The sequence below is a fragment of the Chlorocebus sabaeus genome, chromosome 6, assembly GCF_047675955.1.
Source record: "Chlorocebus sabaeus isolate Y175 chromosome 6, mChlSab1.0.hap1, whole genome shotgun sequence".
Lineage (NCBI taxonomy): Eukaryota > Metazoa > Chordata > Mammalia > Primates > Cercopithecidae > Chlorocebus > Chlorocebus sabaeus.
This window is the reverse complement of record NC_132909.1, coordinates 62,260,310-62,277,597: the sequence shown is the minus strand read 5'-3', so window position 1 is coordinate 62,277,597 and position 17,288 is coordinate 62,260,310. Positions and strand designations below refer to the sequence as shown.

Sequence of the window (17,288 nt, the reverse complement as noted above, 5' to 3'; positions counted from 1 at the left end):
GCACTGCCCTGGCCTGGCCCCTGCTTTGAGTCTTTTCTGCATCATTGTGAGCTGGAAACCGCCCCCCAAATCATTCAAGGACCCACATAACCACACAATGGAAGCCTTGCGGCCACCGAGCAGCATGAAAGGCCACAGCCGGGTCCCCCCAGCTGCCTCCTGGGCTCTGACCCACCCGCCGTAGCCACAGCCTATTTACACACGGCGTCAAAGCCACGGCCGTCAGTCACCGCGTGTCGCTCCCAGCCGCAGACGCTGGACAAAAGAGCGACGGGTGGCAGCCCCCAGCGCGGAGGGATGGACCACAGGGCTGCTCTCTGGGCATCTCTGAGCAAGACCCTCCAACACCACAGTGGAACTGGCCAGACAGGCCTGCACCCAAAAAGCAAGTGTCAGCTGTGTCGGAGGAACGCAGGACAGCAGAGCCGTTTCCTCCCAGCGGACCTCTGCCAAGACCTCCTCTGCTCTGACTGTGGCAGCAGCTGCTCCCTCTGCGCCCACCCTCGGCAAGGCACCGTGGCCTGGTCCCGCTCACCACTGGAACCTGGGAAGCTGGGGTCTCCCAGAGACAGCCTGACCCCTGGAGGGAGCATCTCGGGCAGAGTCTGGGCCTGGACCTGGGCCTGGTGTTGCCGTGAGGCCCTGCTCTCTGCAGGGTGGGAACTGGATGGCGGCAGGCTGCAGGGGAGGAAGACACGCGTGCAGTGAAGGAGACTGTGGGCTCCGGGACTTGTGACCTCCCCGTCCACGGCCCTGCCTTGTCACTTGCACGGATTCCTGGACCCCTGAGAACCTCCTGCTGGAACTCTGCGTGAAAGGGGCGAGGCAATGTGGAGGGGCCTCACGAAGTGGCCCTTTCTCTTCCCCTGAGGCCCCCTCTCCTCCTCCTCCTCCAAAGAAATTAATTCATGAAAAATAATACTCCAGTCAGCATCGGGTGACCCAGGAAACCCACGTCAGCTGCACCATCAGGGCCCGGCCCAGCCTGAGTGTGAGCCCCTCCCCGCCCAGCCCCAGCCCAAGCCAGCAGACCTGCCCGCCAGGACCCGGTGTGGAGGAGAGACGGGGGTCTGCCCTCTGCACCCGAGCAGGTCCCCGCTCTACAGGAAGGGGAGCAGGGAGGTCAGGGGCAGCTCCTTCTCCCCGAGCAGCGTGTCCCGCTTGAGGCTGCTGCCCTTGTTCACCACCTTGATCCTGAGGGCCAGCTTCCGGACGCTGGCCGGCCCCAGGCCGTCGAAGAAGAAATCCTCGTTGAAGACCGGGTGGCGGCTGTTCTTGATGATGGTGCTGCGCTGCTTCTGCAGCTTGCCGGGCACCAGGCACAGGCCGACGCAGCAGTTGATGCCTCGGGCATCGTACAAGCGGTCGTAGAGGCCCTCAGCGGCCAGCAGGCGCACCCGGAGGCGGGCCTGGCCTGCCTCATACTCCGCCAGCAGCCGCACGCTGCCCCGAGGGCCCACGGGGACCGTGTGCTCTCCACGTGCCTGGCCCGACTCGGGGCCAGGTTCCAGGGGTGCCCGGCGGGTCAGGCGGCGCCGGCTCCCGGGGCTGGTGTCTGGAGTGCTGTCGTCAGCCGACAGGGAGCCGTGGCGGCCCACCGAGTGCCGGAGCTGGCTCACCTTGGCCTGGCTGTCCTGGGCGAAGCCTTTGAGCAGTGACACCGAGCGGGAGAGCAGAGGGGACCCGAAGGGAGAGGACTCGGCCGAGGACCCCGTGTCGCTCTCCCCGCCACTGAAGTAGCGGCCGGGGCTCATGAGGGCCCCACCAGCCTCCCTGGGGCCCCCGTCACCCCCGTTGGCCTTGGCAGCTGCCCGGCGGCGCCCGGCACCCAGGGAGCCCACCTGGGCCAGGGCCCCGTGCTCACTGTGGAACAGAGACTCCTTGCGTCTAGTGTGGGGGCTCTCGGCCAGCGTGGTGAAGCCGTAGGACGTCTGGGCCTTGGGGACCGAGGGCAGGGACATGGCGCCCTGGGCCTGGGGGTCGGTGTCAGTGGCCTCCTCAGGCGGCCACTCCTCAGCACTCTCGATCTGGATCACGTGCCGGGTGGCTGCCTTCAGCAGGTTCTTGCTCTCGGCTGCCAGCTTGGCAGGCAGCCGGGGGCTCCGTGGGGTCTGGCGGGGGGTCGCGGAGGCCAGGTTCTGTTCTGACGTGGACGGGCCCAGCGCGGCCTGTCCCTCGCCCTCCAAGGGGCCCGAGGGCAGCTTGGGGGGGATGAAAAAGTCGGGGATCTTGTCCGGCGTCAGCACATTGCTGTAGAGGGGCCCCTTGGAGGCCTTGTCCCCCGCCTCACTCCCCGCGCCCCGGGCAGCACCGTTCTCCCCAGACCCCCGAAGCCGCTCCAAGAACCACATGTTGGTTTTTCTCATGGGGGCGGCAGGCAAGAGGCCAGGACAGGGGCTGCAGCGTCTGGGAAGAGAAGCAGGGGTCAGGAGCAGCAGGGGCGGCTGGCAGAGGGCCCTGGGCACCTGTTCCCCGTGGGGCCACCTGGCAGGGCCCTGTGGGTAGGGCGGGGGTGCGGGGGTCCTCTGGGGGCGTCCCGCCCGGGCGCTGCGGCCCAAGACAGGAGTGAGGCGGGTCCCCCCTCCGTTTTCCGGAGGGATCCCGCTTCACTCCCAAGCACCCAAGCCCGGGGCCGTGGGGGCCGCGCTGACTCTGGGGCGCTCCCAGGGGAGACCGGCCCCCCTCCCGCCCCTGCTCTGGTTGGAGCCTCTCGGCGCTGGTTCTGAGGGTTCCGCGCTCAGTCCTAAGGGAAGACGCGGCTGTGGGTGGCCCCCGGGGTGTCCCAGCTCCGCCCCCCCAGCTCCCTCCCACCTGTGGCTTCTCCCGGGACCGCAGGGCCCGGCGTTCGGGGGGGGGGGAGGGAGGGGCCGCGGTCCGGGGCCGAGAGCGCAGTGAGTGACTCCCGGTGTCCCCCCCGCCCTCCCGCGACTCCGCCCGGGGTGGGGGTGGGGGTGGGGTCCTGGCCATGCCCGCAGGCCGCGCGGGGTCGCGGGACTCACCTGCCCGGGGTGGCGGCCCGAGGCTGGGGGTCTGTCCGCAGACACGCAGGGGTCTCGGCACGCAGGCTCCCGGGGCTGGCGCGGGGGACGCGGCCGGAGCTTCGATGCGGGCGGCGGCGGCAGCGCAGTCGGACTCATTCACCCGCGGCGGGAAACCGCCCAGCGCCGCCGCCGTATTCCTCCTAGTACGGCCGCCCGCGCCCCCGCCTCGCTCCGCCCTCCAGGGACGGCGTGGGGGGCGTCTCCCCGCAGCCCCCCGAGGCCGGTGGCAGGGAGGAGCCTCGCCAGGACCCGGGGGCTGACGGGAGGCCGGTGGGCGACCAGCAGGTGGTCGCGGTTGGCTGATGGCCACTCCTGGCGCTCACGCCCGCAGATTCCGGGGAGCCGGACCCCCAACCCCAAGCCCCTGCCTCCGCACATCTGAAGAGGACCCCAGGCCCCCTACTCGCTGCCGGCGAGGAGCTTTCCCGACCAACGACGACGAATTAAATGACGGCAACAGTAATAAATGCGGCTGGGTTTGTGATAGAGCGTTTTCTCCCTGGCGGGTCTCTGACTCTCACACAACCCAGTACGCAGGTCCTCATGCAATTCCCAATTTGTGGATGAGGAAGTGGGGGGGGTTTCCTTCCAGAAACAAGGACCGAGCAGCTGGAACAGCTGGTCTCACTAAACGGGCAACCTCTCAGCAGCCCCCCAAGAAGCCTGGGAGGTAGCTGCTCCTTCATTTCACGGACAAACGTTTACTGAGCACCCGCTTGATGCTGAACAGTGACCCGGCCACCCGGGACACAGCCGGGACGGAGGGAGGTGGCCCCGGCCCTGGTGATGCAGGGGCAGGATGCCCACAGAGCACACAGGTGCGGCTCAGAACTGTAGGGATGGTGACTCCTGGATCAGGAACACAGCAGGGAAGTGTGAGGCACCGGGCGAAGGGAAAAGGCACATCCGTGTGATTCACGGATGGAAAAACCCAGAGGGGGCAAGACCAGGTCCCAGGTTTCCTGGTCGTTCCCGAGACCACAGGGTCCCCCTTCCTGAGGCCCCGACCCCCCTCCTGCCAGTCGCTGATGTGATCTGCCAGTCCCGGCCTTCACTGCTTCCTTCTTTCCCTCCCTCCCTGCCTCAGTTTCCTCTTCTGGAACCGACCTGAGCAGTTCCCAGCCTCCATGTGTATGGAGCCAGCAAGATAACATAATACCAGGACCAACCGGGAGCCGGCAGACGCCTGGCGCTTTATTGGATTATTGATTGTCCAGGAGCCTCCTGCGTTCTGGGAATGTCCCCAAGTCTGGACGTGGCCCAAGCTGGGAGGAGCGGCTACTGCCACAGTGGTACAAGAGGGGTCCAGGAGGGCGAGGGAGCTGGGCTGGGGCCTCCCCACTCTCCACGTAGCCTTGAAGTGAGGGGTTAGAGTCCTGCCATCCAGAGGAGTAAAGTGAAACCCAGGGGAGCTGTGACCCCATCTCAGCTTTGTTCACCCAGCAAGCGTTGATGAGTCCCCACTTTTGTTCACCCAAAAAGCGTTGATGAGCCCCCACTTTGTGCTGGGGCAACCATAACACAGCCCTGAAGTCTGACAGGGAGGCAGACACCGAGAAATTCTCCCCTTCACCGCAGCCTGGCAGGGCCCCCGAACCCCAGCTCCGGCCACGAAGAACACTCTCGAGCTGCTGTCCACCGGCCCTGCTGGGCCCAAGCCGGGAGGAGGGTCCTGGGGGTCTGTCCACTGCCCCTGCTGGGCCCCGATCCTGGAGGTCTGTTCACCACCCCTGCTGGGCCCAAGCCAGGAGGAGGGTCCTGAGGGTCTGTCCACCACCCTTGCTGGGCCCGAGCCAGGAGGAGGGTCCTGGAGGTCCTGTCCCTGTGGTGTCCCCAAAGCCCAGGCCAGCCATGTCTCCAATAAACATTTGCCAAACAAATGGGCGAATAGCATCACCACAATGGCCCGGGAACAGTGCTCCTTCGGCAGGCCCTAGGGGAGGGGGCCTCAGGAGCCACAGAGTCACCCTCCTCAATTGCAGACAAAGACAGCAGGGCCCGGGGAGGGAAGGGGACAGCGTGGCCCCGAGGAAGTGGCAGTGACCGGTCTCCTGACATCAGGCCAGCCCCAAGTGTTGGGGGTTCACTCTCCAGCACCCCTGCCCAGCCCAGGTGGGGGCAGACTCTGTCCTCCCAGCTGGGTTGGGGGATGAGGCAGAGTTTACACTACGCCCGTTTCTGTGCTAAGGACACAAATCCAGAGCTGGTCAATCAGGGCTTGAATCCTGGCGCCAACACTTCCCCCTGTGTGACGCTGACAAGCATCCAGACCTCCACCTCTTCAGCAGCCCAGGGCATCACAGCCTTGGAGGGAGGGTTCAACAGATCACGATGTGCCTACAGCCACCCCACCAAGTGTGCGAGGCAGGTGTCAGTCACCATCTTCCTCAGACGCTTCTGCAGGTGAGGAAAGGGTCTCAGCCAGGGGGAGCTGGCCCAGACCTCACGGTGCACCCCAGAGCTCTGACCCCACCACAGCCTGGTCAACCAGAAGCCCACCCCATCCCATCTGGGGGCTGTGGAAACAGAGGCCTGAAAAGTACCTGGGATGGGTCCTAACACCTGCCCTGTGGACAGATGCAGGCCCCACCCTGGGTGGGGCAGGGGCAGGCAGGCCGGGGCCTTCCGGCTGCTCAGCTCTGTGCAATCGGTGAGTAAACAGGAGCCTCTCCTGGTCAACAGAACCTTCTGCCTCCATCTGCAGCAGCCTCGCTGCAGCCCTCCAGGAATCGGAGACCGGGAGGCTCGAGCTGGAGGAGGGGGCCCAGGTGGTATCGCCCAGCCCCTCTCGGCCCTGAGTCGTGGCACCTCATGCTGGATGGCTTTGGTGCTCCATCCCCACAGGTGGGGGCCCCAGTAGGGACCTGGGGCTTCCCAGAGCCAGGCCTGAATCCAAGGCTGGCCCACAGTGGCCTCCAAGATAACAGGCTTGGAGGATGTACGGGGGGATGGTTTAAAAAAAAGGGGGGGAGCCTACAATCCGAACTCCAATGCTGAGGAGGCCACTGGGTACCTGTGCAGCTTGAAGACTTATCCTGGGAGCATCAGGAAAGGGAGGGGACAGTGTAATAATAAAGCAATCCCAGGAGCAGGACTGTCTGTGAGCTCCCAGGAGGGACCCGGCTGCTTCGTGCATCACAGGTTAGCCCAGTCAAGGGGCCCTGGAGGCCATCATCGCCAGTTTCCAGATAGGGACACTGAGGCACAGCAGAGTAGCCCGATGCCTCGGGGAGCACACGGAACTGGCTGACCTCCAGGCCTGCCACAGGCAGGGGGGTGCTCAGTTAATACTAGCTGATACCCGGGGCATCCTGGTCCCTCGTGCAGGGGACTGAGTGCGACTCGGGGAAGGAAACGACTCATCCAGGCTCGCGCTATTCAGAGGTTGAATGTGACCCAGGGTTCTCCTGCCTCCCACTCCAGGCTCAGCCTCCCGAGGAATGGATTACTGACTTAATTACTCCAGTTATTGGAAGTACAAAGGTAGGAAGGGGTAGGAGACAGGTGTGGGCACCCAGACTCTTCCAGCCCAGAACACAGGATTGGGAAATGGTGGCCCCCCAAAACCAGCTTCACCACCTCCCGGTGGGATGGTCTCGGAGGTCACCTCACCTCTCCAAGCCTCCGTCTCCTCATCCGTAAAGCGGGGAGTTTCAGCACCCAGAGTTCATGCTGCTCTTGGCTCATGTCCCAGCAGGTGCCAGTTTCTATTTACACAGGGACTTGGAAGAGGACAGACGGAGGTGGGGCGTGGATGGGCAACCCGGGCCCGGGGCCCAGGGCGATGAATGAATGAATGAATGAATGAATGAAGTGCATTTAGACTCTCTCTGTCCTATGCATCTCAGGAATCGGACACTCCTTAGTCCCCAACACTCCTCTGGTCCAGGGCCTCCTCCTTGCCCTCCCCTCCATTCCTGTCCTGTTCCCAACAGTGTACTTCCTGCTGGGAAATCTCAGGGGGAATGTTATCGCCCCTGTGCTTCAAAGACCCCTGGCAGCTCTTCCTGGCACCAGGCCTCCCCCAAGCTCTGTGTCCTCACCCTGCTTCTGACCTCACCTCGGCCACACTGGCCACCCTTCTGCTCCCTGAATGTGCTGACTGAACACACCACAGGGCCTTTGCACACGCCGTCTCCTCTGCCCAGAGCTCTATTCACCCTCCAATCACCGTCCTTGTGTTGTTCCCACAAAGATACCCTCCTGGATTTCCTGGGATCTCTAAGCTCCAGGACGCACTCCTTTCCACAGTTGTTTGCTTGTTTGGTTTGAGATGGAGTCTTGCTCTGTCCTCCAAGCTGGAGTGCAGTGGTGCGATCTCAACTCACCACAACCTCCGCCTCCCAGATGCAAGTGATTCTCCTGCCTCAACCTCCCAAGTAGCTGGGACTATAGGCGCCCGCCACCATGCCCAGCTAAGTTTTGTATTTCCAGTAGACATGGGGTTTTGACATGTTGGCCAGGCTGGTCTCGAACTCCTGACCTCAGGTGATCCACCTGCCTCAGCCTCCCAAAGTGCTGGGATTACAGACGTGAGCCACCATGCCCATTCCACAGTTGTTATTGTATGTTGAGTGTTGATTTGCTGATTAATGTCCATGAGGGCAGATCTGTCTTGGTCACTATTGCATCCTGTTTGCCTACCAGAGCTCCTGGCAGAGAAAAGATACTCAATGAAGCATGCTGAAAGATGGTGGGTGGGTGGATGGATGGAGCAGTGAAGGGAATGAACAAGGAAGAGACGATGGATGAGCGATAGAGAGACAGGTGGATGGATGGATGATGAATGGATGGACATATGGAAAATGGATGGATGGAATAATGATGGAGGCTTAGGCAGATGGATGCGGGACCAGGTGGGTGAACGGATAGATGGATGGCTGGGTTACTGATGGGTGTAGATGGGGGGATGAATGGGTGACTGGACGGATGGTTGGATATGTAGATGGATGGTTGGATGGATGAGTGGGTTACTGATTGATGTGTAGATGGTGGATGGATGAGTGGATTACTGATGGATGTGTAGATGGGGGATAAGTGGATTACTGATGGATGTGTAGATGAGGGATGGATGAGTGGGTTACTGATGGATGTGTAGATGGTGGATGGATGGGTGGATTACTGATGGATGTGTAGATGGTGGATGGATGGGTGGATTACTGATGGATGTGTAGATGGTGGATGGATGAGTGGATTACTGATGGATGTGTAGATGGGGGATAAGTGGATTACTGATGGATGTGTAGATGGTGGATGGATGGGTGGATTACTGATGGATGTGTAGATGGTGGATGGATGAGTGGATTACTGATGGATGTGTAGATGGTGGATGGATGAGTGGATTACTGATGGATGTGTAGATGGTGGATGGATGAGTGGATTACTGATGGATGTGTAGATGAGGGATGGATGAGTGGGTTACTGATGGATGTGTAGATGGTGGATGGATGGGTGGATTACTGATGGATGTGTAGATGGTGGATGGATGGGTGGATTACTGATGGATGTGTAGATGGGGGATAAGTGGATTACTGATGGATGTGTAGATGAGGGATGGATGAGTGGGTTACTGATGGATGTGTAGATGGTGGATGGATGGGTGGATTACTGATGGATGTGTAGATGGTGGATGGATGGGTGGATTACTGATGGATGTGCAGATGAGGGATGGATGAGTGGGTTACTGATGGATGTGTAGATGAGGGATGGATGAGTGGGTTACTGATGGATGTGTAGATGGATGGATGGATGGATGGATTACTGATGGATTTACAGATGGATGATGTATGATGAATGGATGGATGGATGAGTGGGTTACTGATGGATGTGTAGACGGTGGATGGATGAGTGGATTACTGATGGATGTGTAGATGGGGGATAAGTGGATTACTGATGGATGTGTAGATGAGGGATGGATGAGTGGGTTACTGATGGATGTGTAGATGGATGGATGGATGGATGGATTACTGATGGATTTACAGATGGATGATGTATGATGAATGGATGGATGGATGAGTGGGTTACTGATGGATGTGTAGATGGTGGATGGATGAGTGGATTACTGATGGATGTGTAGATGGGGGATAAGTGGATTACTGATGGATGTGTAGATGAGGGATGGATGAGTGGATTACTGATGGATGTGTAGATGGATGGATGGATGAGTGGATTACTGATGGATGTGCAGGTGCAGATGGGGGATGGATGCGTGGATTACTGATAGATGTGTAGATTGAGGATGAATGGGTTACTGATGGATGTGTAGATGGGGGATGGATGAATGAGTTGCTGATGGATTTATAGATGGATGATATATGATGGATGGATGGATGGATGGATGGATGGATGATATACGATGGATGGATGGACGGACGGACGGACGGACGGATGGATGGGTTACTGATGGATTTATAGATGGATGATATACAATGGATGGATGGATGGATGGATGGATGGATGGATGGATGGATGGATGGGTTACTGATGGATTTATAGATGGATGATATACGATGGATGGATGGATGGATGGATGGATGGATGGATGGATGGTAGATAAGTGGGTTACTGATGGATTTATAGATGGATGATATTGGATGGATGGATGGATGGATGGATGGATGGATGGTAGATGAGTGGGTTACTGATAGACATGTAGATGGGAGGATGGATGCATGGCTCTGTCTCCACATCTCTGAAATAAGAGACGTGTCATCGAAGCCCCTTTTGGGCTTGCCTTTGGAGAGCTCCAGTCCTAGTTAAGGACAAACCAGAGTGACTTTTTCTCCCCACACACACCCTTACTAGATCTGTCCCCCAGGGAAGGGGTAGGGCCTGCGGCCTGCAGAGAAAGCAGCCAGAGATCCTCGGCCGTGACGGACGTGGGTCTGCAGGGATGTGGCCAAGCTGGGAACCTCTCTCCTGGGAAGATGCTGTGTTGGTGGGAGGAGGAGTTGGGGGAGTCTCTTGGAGCCAGAGGCTCAGATATGACAGCAGGTCTAAGGAATGGAGTTGGGGTGCTTGAGCATGATGTGGGGCGTCGGGGAAGAGCAGGGGCATTGACGGGGTGTCTTGGAGAGAAGCTAGGACAACAGAAGAGCCCGGCCATCTAGGGCTACGCTGGGGGCATCTTGGAGAAGAAAACAAATGGCTCTTGTCTGATGTCCTGGGCTGTGTTGAAAGACAGGTTTGGCATTCGGGTGATAAACTAGGGTGTCTCCAAGGCGATGAGAGAAGTGTTTAATGGAGAAGCTGAAGTGTGTTTTATCCTGGATAAAATAGAGGTAACCGAGAGAGATGTGGGGGCTGCTGGGCACAGGGTCACCCCACAGTCTGCCAGGTATGGGCACACGCGTAGCCCCGCCTCCCTTCTCTCCAAGTCCAGGCCCTCAGGGAGGCCACATGTGGTCCCTCTGAGCCCCCTCAGCTCTCCACCTGGGTGACTCGTCCCAGCCCCAGCCCCAGCCCCGCAAGGGCCCCCAGATACGCAGGCGGGCTCGTGCTCTTGTGGCCGTTCCCAGGTTTAATGACAAACCGATCCGAACATCTGGTCTAGATCCACAGCTGGGAGGGCGGGGTTGGGCGGAAGCTGGTGGGCACAGCCCAGGCCGGGCAACCACGTCCTTCCCCTGCTCCCAAGTGTCGGGGCCTCACAGTATCCACTGTCTTGGAGCGGCCTGGCTACCCCAGAATCCAACGCTAGCATGTGTCCTGGCCTGAGAACCCCAAAGCACCTTAACTGTCCCCCATCAAAGACAACCGTGCACCCTGTTCCACAGGTGGGAAAAGTAAGCCCAGCCAGGCCCGGAATCCGCCTCCGCCCCAGGGTCCTGGGAGCCCTGACTCTCTCGGGCGTGAGACCGAACCAGCCGGGCGAGAGGGGGACCCACAGGCCAGGGCTCCCAGGCAGCGGCGGCTTCTGGATATATTTTCTTTAAAGGCGAGAAATGGTTCTGTCTTTGGTATGAACACCCTCACTCCAGGCAAAGGAGGGGGTGGGCAGGGGTCCTGGCAGGAGGAGGCTCTGCCCAGCCCGGGCCGGCTGGAGGGAGGACCGTGCCAGAGGCTCATGCGAAGGAAGGAGAGGCAGCGGCGGTTCGGCCTGACCAGGATCCAGGAGGAGGGCTGAGAGCCCCAAGGCCACGACAGGCAGGAGCCGGGGCTGAGAACAGGCAGGAGCCGGGGCTGAGCACGGTCACCTGCGGGCAGAAAGAGAAGGCGAGGTCAGGGCTGAGACGGTGGCTGCAGACCCGGGCTCCGGTGTCAGCCACACGGCTCGTCTGCCTGGCCATCATCTCCACGAGTGCCACACCTCAGGGCCAGCCCAGAGCTCCTCAGCTTGCACGGCTGGGGCGCCCGTGCGGGTGACCCGAGTCCTTGCTGTGGACCTAGGGAGTGCCCTGACCTCTCTGCTGTTTCCTCGCATGCCAGCGAGAATGCCGATCCCGGTGCCTGTCTCAGAACCGAGGGGTTGAGCACATTCCTGGGACAGGCCAACGGCCTCCTGAGCAGGACTCATTCCGCCTTCGGGGTTATTTCTGGGGTCACCAACGCCTTTCGGAGAGAACGCAGGCAGGGACCGGTGTGAACGGAACACAGGAGCCCGCAGGCCATTTCCAGTGCCTCATGGGAGCCCCTTCTCGGTCCCCAAAGCCTCTCCCAGACCCGGAACCCCCTCTGCCTGCAGCCCGAGGCCTGGCTGGGGGCGGGGTGGAGGCCGCGGCCGCGTGGGGGAGGTGCCACCCAGGAAAGAGGAGGCAGGAAGGAGACTGTTGTGTTCCGTTCACTGTTGTCATGGGGACAGGAGAGCAGCCCGACCTGGCCCAGAAGCGCAGCCCTTGGGGAAATTCCACGGCCCCCTCCCCCTGCCGGCCCTCCCTCCTCCCCCGCCGCCCTCTCAGCCTCCACTCCCTCCAGCCCCACAGCTGCACCGTCTCCTGCCCCGACCTCACCCAGACCTGCCTGTCCCTCCCCCGTCGATGCCCCACCACAGGTCCCCCCCAGCCCCGCAGCAAAAGTGGGGCCCAGGGCTCCGCGGCCGGCCTGAGGTGTGGGCTTCTCACTGCCCGGGTTCACACGCCAGCCCCTGCCCGTCCCAGCCCACCGTCCTCTCCGGCAGTGTCCACCCCTCCTCCGGGAAGGAGGCCCGGACGCCCAGCACGCAGCAGGGGTCCATAAAGACCAGGCGACGTCCATCCCAGCCAGTCACAGCGTTACCATCATGGCTGCACAGGGCCAGTCCCGGGCACGTGCCCACCAGGGCCAGTGACTCGTGTCCACACACAACCTGCACACAAAGGCTCACAGTGGCCAACACGTGGAAGCAGCCCCAACGTCCATCAGCGGACGAATAAACACAATGTGGCCCCGTCACACAGAGGGACATTATCCAGCCGTGAACAGGAGCCAGGCGCTGACCCAGGCCACAGCACGAGGCACCTTGAGGACGTCACGCTCCGTGAGAGACACCAGACCCAGAAAGCCACACAGTGGGATCCCGTTTCTAGGAAATGTCCGGGACAGGCCCATCCACGGAGACAGGAGGCGGATGTATGGGGGTTGGGGCTGGGGAGGGGACAGGGAGTGATGGCTGGTGAGGACGGGGCGCCTTTCGGGGCTGACAGAATGTTCTGGAACTCGACAGAGATGGTTGCACAGCCTGGATGCTGAACACCCCTGAGTCATGTCCTCTAGAGGGAAAGGCATGGCGCGTGAACCGGGTCTCAGTTTTCAATTTAGAAAAGAATCGGGCAAAGGGGACAAGGCCGGCGGCCCACGGCGGCAGCCACACACCTGGCTCAGGGCTCCCGTGAGACCATGCCGCGCAGGTGCAGCTCGCTCTCGGCGGCCACGATGGGCTGCCCGTTCTGCAGGTGGTGGTCGATCAGGTGGCTGATGCTCTCAAACAGCACGTCCTTTGTCCGCACCTGCAGGACACAGACCTCGGCATCAGCTCCCGGGAGCCGGTCTGGACCCGTGGAGTCGGAGAGCGGCGATCTGGGGTCCTGTCGAGGAGCCCCTAGGGTGCCTGTGTGGATGAGTGGCCGGACCAGGGAATTCCGGGACGCCAGCCACAGGATTGGCCTCAGAATTCCAGAACCACACGTGGGCACGGGCTCTGAAACCCCCAGGGTTCTGGGGCCACGCGTCCTGTTGGGGGCTGAGGGGTGACCCCATGAGAGATTGGAGCCAGAAACCAGCAGCACCTGGGAGGCGGCCACCAGCGGGCGCTGGGAGGGGCCTCGGACCGAGCAGCACCCGGGAGGTGACGTGTCCCCGGCTGCTCTGAGTTAGTGGGTGACGTGTCCCCGGCTGCTCTGAGTTCGTGGGTGAGGCTGGGGTCCCTGTGCACATTTCACGTGGGGAACAGGGGCAAATGCACATTCCTAGGCCTGCGGCAAAATCATCTCCTTCCATGGCACTGGGAATGGGAGCTGGGAATCTGTCTTTCGACAAGGTACTGGTAGACGTTCTGAAGCTTCCCCTGGTCTAGGGGCTGCCAGTCTGACCCCAGGGATCCATTTAACAGAGGGAATCTGGCCTGGGAAAGAGCGGAGGCATCACCCACCAGGCTAGAAGCTAGGCGGCGGTGGGGGGACTGGAAACAGTCTGGAGGGGGCTCGGGAACTGGAAGAGCAGGCGCCTCTCGCCCAAGCCCTGCCCTCTCCAGCTTTGTCCCAGGCCGGGGTGCACAAGGGCCGCCCCTGCCCCCACAGTGTGCTTCACGCGGAGACCAGGCTCGCACCAGCCCAAGAGCCACTCTGAGGGTTCGGCTGGACGGCTGAAAAGGCCTCCTGCACTCTGAGAGGCCTCCGAACCCTCCAGCACCTCCTCACCTGAGAAATAACCTGGGTAGCTCTCAGACGCTCAAAATGCTTCATAAACCCTAGAACTCCTTGTAAATTGGAAAATGCTTTGTAAACCCTAAAACGCTTTAGAAGCTGGAGATTACTAAATCCCACTGGCCCAGAGCAACTGTAAGATGCACCACGATTTTAGCTACCAGGAGCAGAGAGAGAAGAAAAACCTCCCTGTTAAATAATGATGCACTTCAAGTACGCAATCGATGGTTTTAAAACAAAATCCAGACTCCAGAGACGCCAAAATTGGGGCGGGGAGAGTGTCTATCTTAGAACTGAAGCAATGAGGCCGGGCGCGGTGGCTCACGCCTGTCATCCCAGCACTTTGGGAGGCCGAGGCAGGCGGATCACAAGGTCAGGAGTTCGAGACCAGCCTGGCCAACATCGTGAAACCCCGTCTCTACTAAAAAAATACGAAAAATTAGCCAGGTGTGGTGGTGGGAGCCTGTAATCCCGGCTACTCAGGAGGCTGAGGCGGGAGAATTGCTTGAACCCGGCAGGCGGAGGTTGCAGTGAGCTGAGATGGCGCCACTGCACTCCAGCCTGGGCAACAGTGTGAGACTCCGTCAAAAAAAAAAAAAAAAAGAAAAGAAAAGAAAAGAAAAAGAAAGAGAAAGAAAGGGAGGGAAGAATTGAAGTAATTCAGTAACTTGATCCCAAAATTGCTTGTAAATTGAGACGTGCTTTGTACCCCCTCAAATAAATTAGAACCTGAAAATACCATATTTATCCCTCAAATACATCACCATTTGTAAGGTGCGTAAGTCATGATAAATGGGGAGGGGGGCATCTTATGATGGATGAAATCGTACGACTGGGATTACGATTGGGAGAACAAGTCAGGAGGATCACTTGAGGCCAGGAGTTCGGGACCAGCCTGGGCAACACAGCAAGGCCCCATCTCGACACAGATTTAGCTGGGGACGGTGGCTCCCACCTGTAGTCCCAGCTACTCAGGAGGCTGAGCCAGGGGGACCGCCTGAGCCCAGGAGCTCGAGGCTGCAGAGAGCCATAATTCTGCCACTACACCCAAGCCTGGGTGACAGAGCCAGACTCTGTCTCAAAAATAAACTGGAAGATACTTTGCAATTCTATAGTAGCTGGTCAAACGCAACATCTGGAACAATCTGGAAAAGCTTCATAAACACGGAAAGCCCCTGGATGCCCTCGGGCCCGAGACCCTCCCACCTGTGCCCAGCTAAGCCCCCGGATGCCCCGAGACCCTCCCACCTGTGCCCAGCTAAGCCCCCGGATGCCCCGAGACCCTCCCACCTGTGCCCAGCTTATCACGCCCTCGGGCCCAAGACCCTCCCACCTGGGCCCAGCTAAGCCCTCGGCCCCGAGACCCTCCCACCCGTGCCCAGCTCACCACGCCCTCGGGATCCACCAGCAGCAGGTGCTTGGGCTGCCCGGCATGCATGCCGGTGAGGACATACTGCCCGGGGTTGGTGACGCTGTCTCGCACGAGGAAGTCCCCGTCAGCTCGAAGCATCCTCTCTGCCGCCCGACGGCTCATCCGGCCGTGGTACCAGGGCTCCTGGCGCAGCTGTTCCTCCGTGGGGGCCACAGGGGCCCGGCGGGTAGGGGGGCTGGGCCACTGGTCCTCCAAGGGAAGGGGGGCTGCTGTCATACCTGCGGCCACTGAGCACTCGTGCAGCTTCAGGGCATCCTCGAAGGGTCCTGCAGGCCGGGGACAGCAGTGCTGGGCAGGCAGGGGCCGGGACCAGAGCTGGGAGAAACGGGTTCCCCGGGGAGCCCCCCGTGAACTGGTCGGCCTGCACTGACCGAGCACCCAGTGTATCAGACTCATGCTCCGCCCAGCCCCGTGCGTGCAGCGGGCTCACGTGCGGCAACCTGGACCCCCAGGTTGGGTTTTGTAACCCTGTACAAAGGATGACAGCAGCTCTTTCTTTCAGAGGTTAACTCCTATTGCTTTTTCTCGCCTTGTTAGGTGGGTTTCCTTCCCATAGTACGCGCCTCTTCTTTCCTTATCTGGCCTCACCGCACTGGCCAGGGCCTCCAACGTACCCTAAATACTCACGATGAAAACCGGCTTCCCTCTGCTGCCTCTAGCGTTAAAACGTTCTGCCCTGGGTTTTCTAATGGCTTCCAACAGGGCCGACATCCGACAGGCCACTCAGAGGCTCTCCTCTGAGTCTCAGTCCCCTCATTGTCAAACAGGTGTGCGCTTGTCCCCAGGCAGAAAGCAGCATGGTTCAGACACCACAGCACTGGGGTCCCAGCCCTGACGGAGACGCATCTACCTGTGGCTTGAGCGGCCTCAAATTCCTCCAGCTCCTGGTCCTGGGGGGGTCCTCCCACCCTGACCCTCACTCCCTGGTCTCCCTGTGGCTGGGCCAGCCCCGCACCCCTCCAGCTCCTGGTCCTGGGATCCTCCCGCCCTGACCCTGGGCTGAACCAGCTCCAACTCCGAGCCTGGCCAGTCAGCACGTTCACCTCACCCTCCCAGCCAGCGACTGGTTCGGGGATGAGCACGTGGCAAACTAGAGGCAGCACCAGGACTTTTCTTTTTTTTTTTTTTTTTTTTTTTTTTTGAGACGGAGTCTCGCTCTGTCTCCAGGGCTGGAGTGCAGTGGCCGGATCTCAGCTCACTGCAAGCTCCGCCTCCCGGGTTTACGCCATTCTCCTGCCTCAGCCTCCCGAGTAGCTGGGATTCCAGGCGCCGCCACCACGCCTGGCTAGTTTTTTGTATTTTTTTTAGTACAGACGAGGTTTCACGGTGTTAGCCAGGATGGTCTCGATCTCCTGACCTCGTGATCCACCCGTCTCGGCCTCCCAAAGTGCTGGGATTACAGGCTTGAGCCACCGCGCCCGGCCAGCACCAGGACTTTTCATCACCTTTCCTCAACCAGGGCTGTCTGGCAGTCCGGTCACCCTGAGGGACAGCCTGCCTCAGAAGGAAGCTCACAGCCCCAAGCCCCTCCTTTCCCAGCTGAGGGTGGCCGTGAGGAGCGAAGAGGGCCGAGGGTAGTGCTTGGGACCCAGCAGGCGCCCACTAGGTGCTAAATGGTGTCATTACTGTGATGCTAAGGAGAAGCTGCATCGTCAGCTGATGGAGGGAAGGAAGACATTTGCGGCTAGCTTGGCATGTGTCCTGAGCTCGGGCGAGGACCCTATCTGGCAGCTCAGAGCCAACACCCCTCCAAGCTCAAGGAGGGCAGAGCCGAGGCTGCAGGAAATCAGGAGAATTCTGGACACCTCAGGCAAGGAAGGACAAGCCTCCTCCCTCGGGCTGAGGGCTCCCTTGGGCTAGGTCATCCCACGGGGAAGGAAGGAATGGGTTCACCATCAGACTAGCCACTTTGTCTAGGGGTGGACTAAGCCTCCCTCATTGGACTGGGCGTTCCTTCAAGCAGGAAGCTGTGCCTCC

At 60.3% G+C, this 17,288-nt stretch overlaps 2 protein-coding genes across 4 annotated transcripts in view; both read right to left on the bottom strand.

Annotated features, from left to right (window-relative positions):
- Positions 1-565: 565 nt before the first annotated feature.
- On the bottom strand, positions 566-10,414 carry C2CD4C (C2 calcium dependent domain containing 4C). The gene is made up of 2 exons (XM_007994503.3): positions 3,000-10,414; positions 566-2,406 (listed from the first exon to the last, which is right to left on the bottom strand). The coding sequence occupies exon 2, from the start codon at positions 2,364-2,366 to the stop codon at positions 1,101-1,103; it is 1,266 nt and encodes a 421-aa protein (XP_007992694.3). The 5' UTR covers positions 2,367-2,406; positions 3,000-10,414; the 3' UTR covers positions 566-1,100.
- Positions 10,415-10,540: 126 nt separating this feature from the next.
- The window catches only part of SHC2 (SHC adaptor protein 2), a 41,402-nt gene continuing 34,654 nt past the window's right edge, over positions 10,541-17,288 (bottom strand). The window contains exons 11-14 of one of the 3 annotated variants that reach the window (XR_012093290.1): positions 15,267-15,577; positions 12,831-12,964; positions 11,443-11,591; positions 10,541-11,236 (exon numbers count right to left, since the gene is read on the bottom strand). Coding sequence is in view for 1 of the 3 variants with exons in the window: in XM_073017200.1 (XP_072873301.1) it covers positions 12,836-12,964; positions 15,267-15,577 (440 nt within the window). In the remaining 2 variants the exon portion in view is untranslated. Of the gene's footprint in view, positions 11,237-11,442; positions 11,592-12,830; positions 12,965-15,266; positions 15,627-17,288 lie in introns of all 3 variants that reach the window. The other 2 variants (XR_012093291.1, XM_073017200.1) reach the window with 2 other exon arrangements.

Bases quoted from the DNA above. Each gene is read 5' to 3' on its own strand.
- C2CD4C (XM_007994503.3), bottom strand. From the start codon at position 2,366: ATGAGAAAAACCAACATGTGGTTCTTGGAGCGGCTTCGGGGGTCTGGG.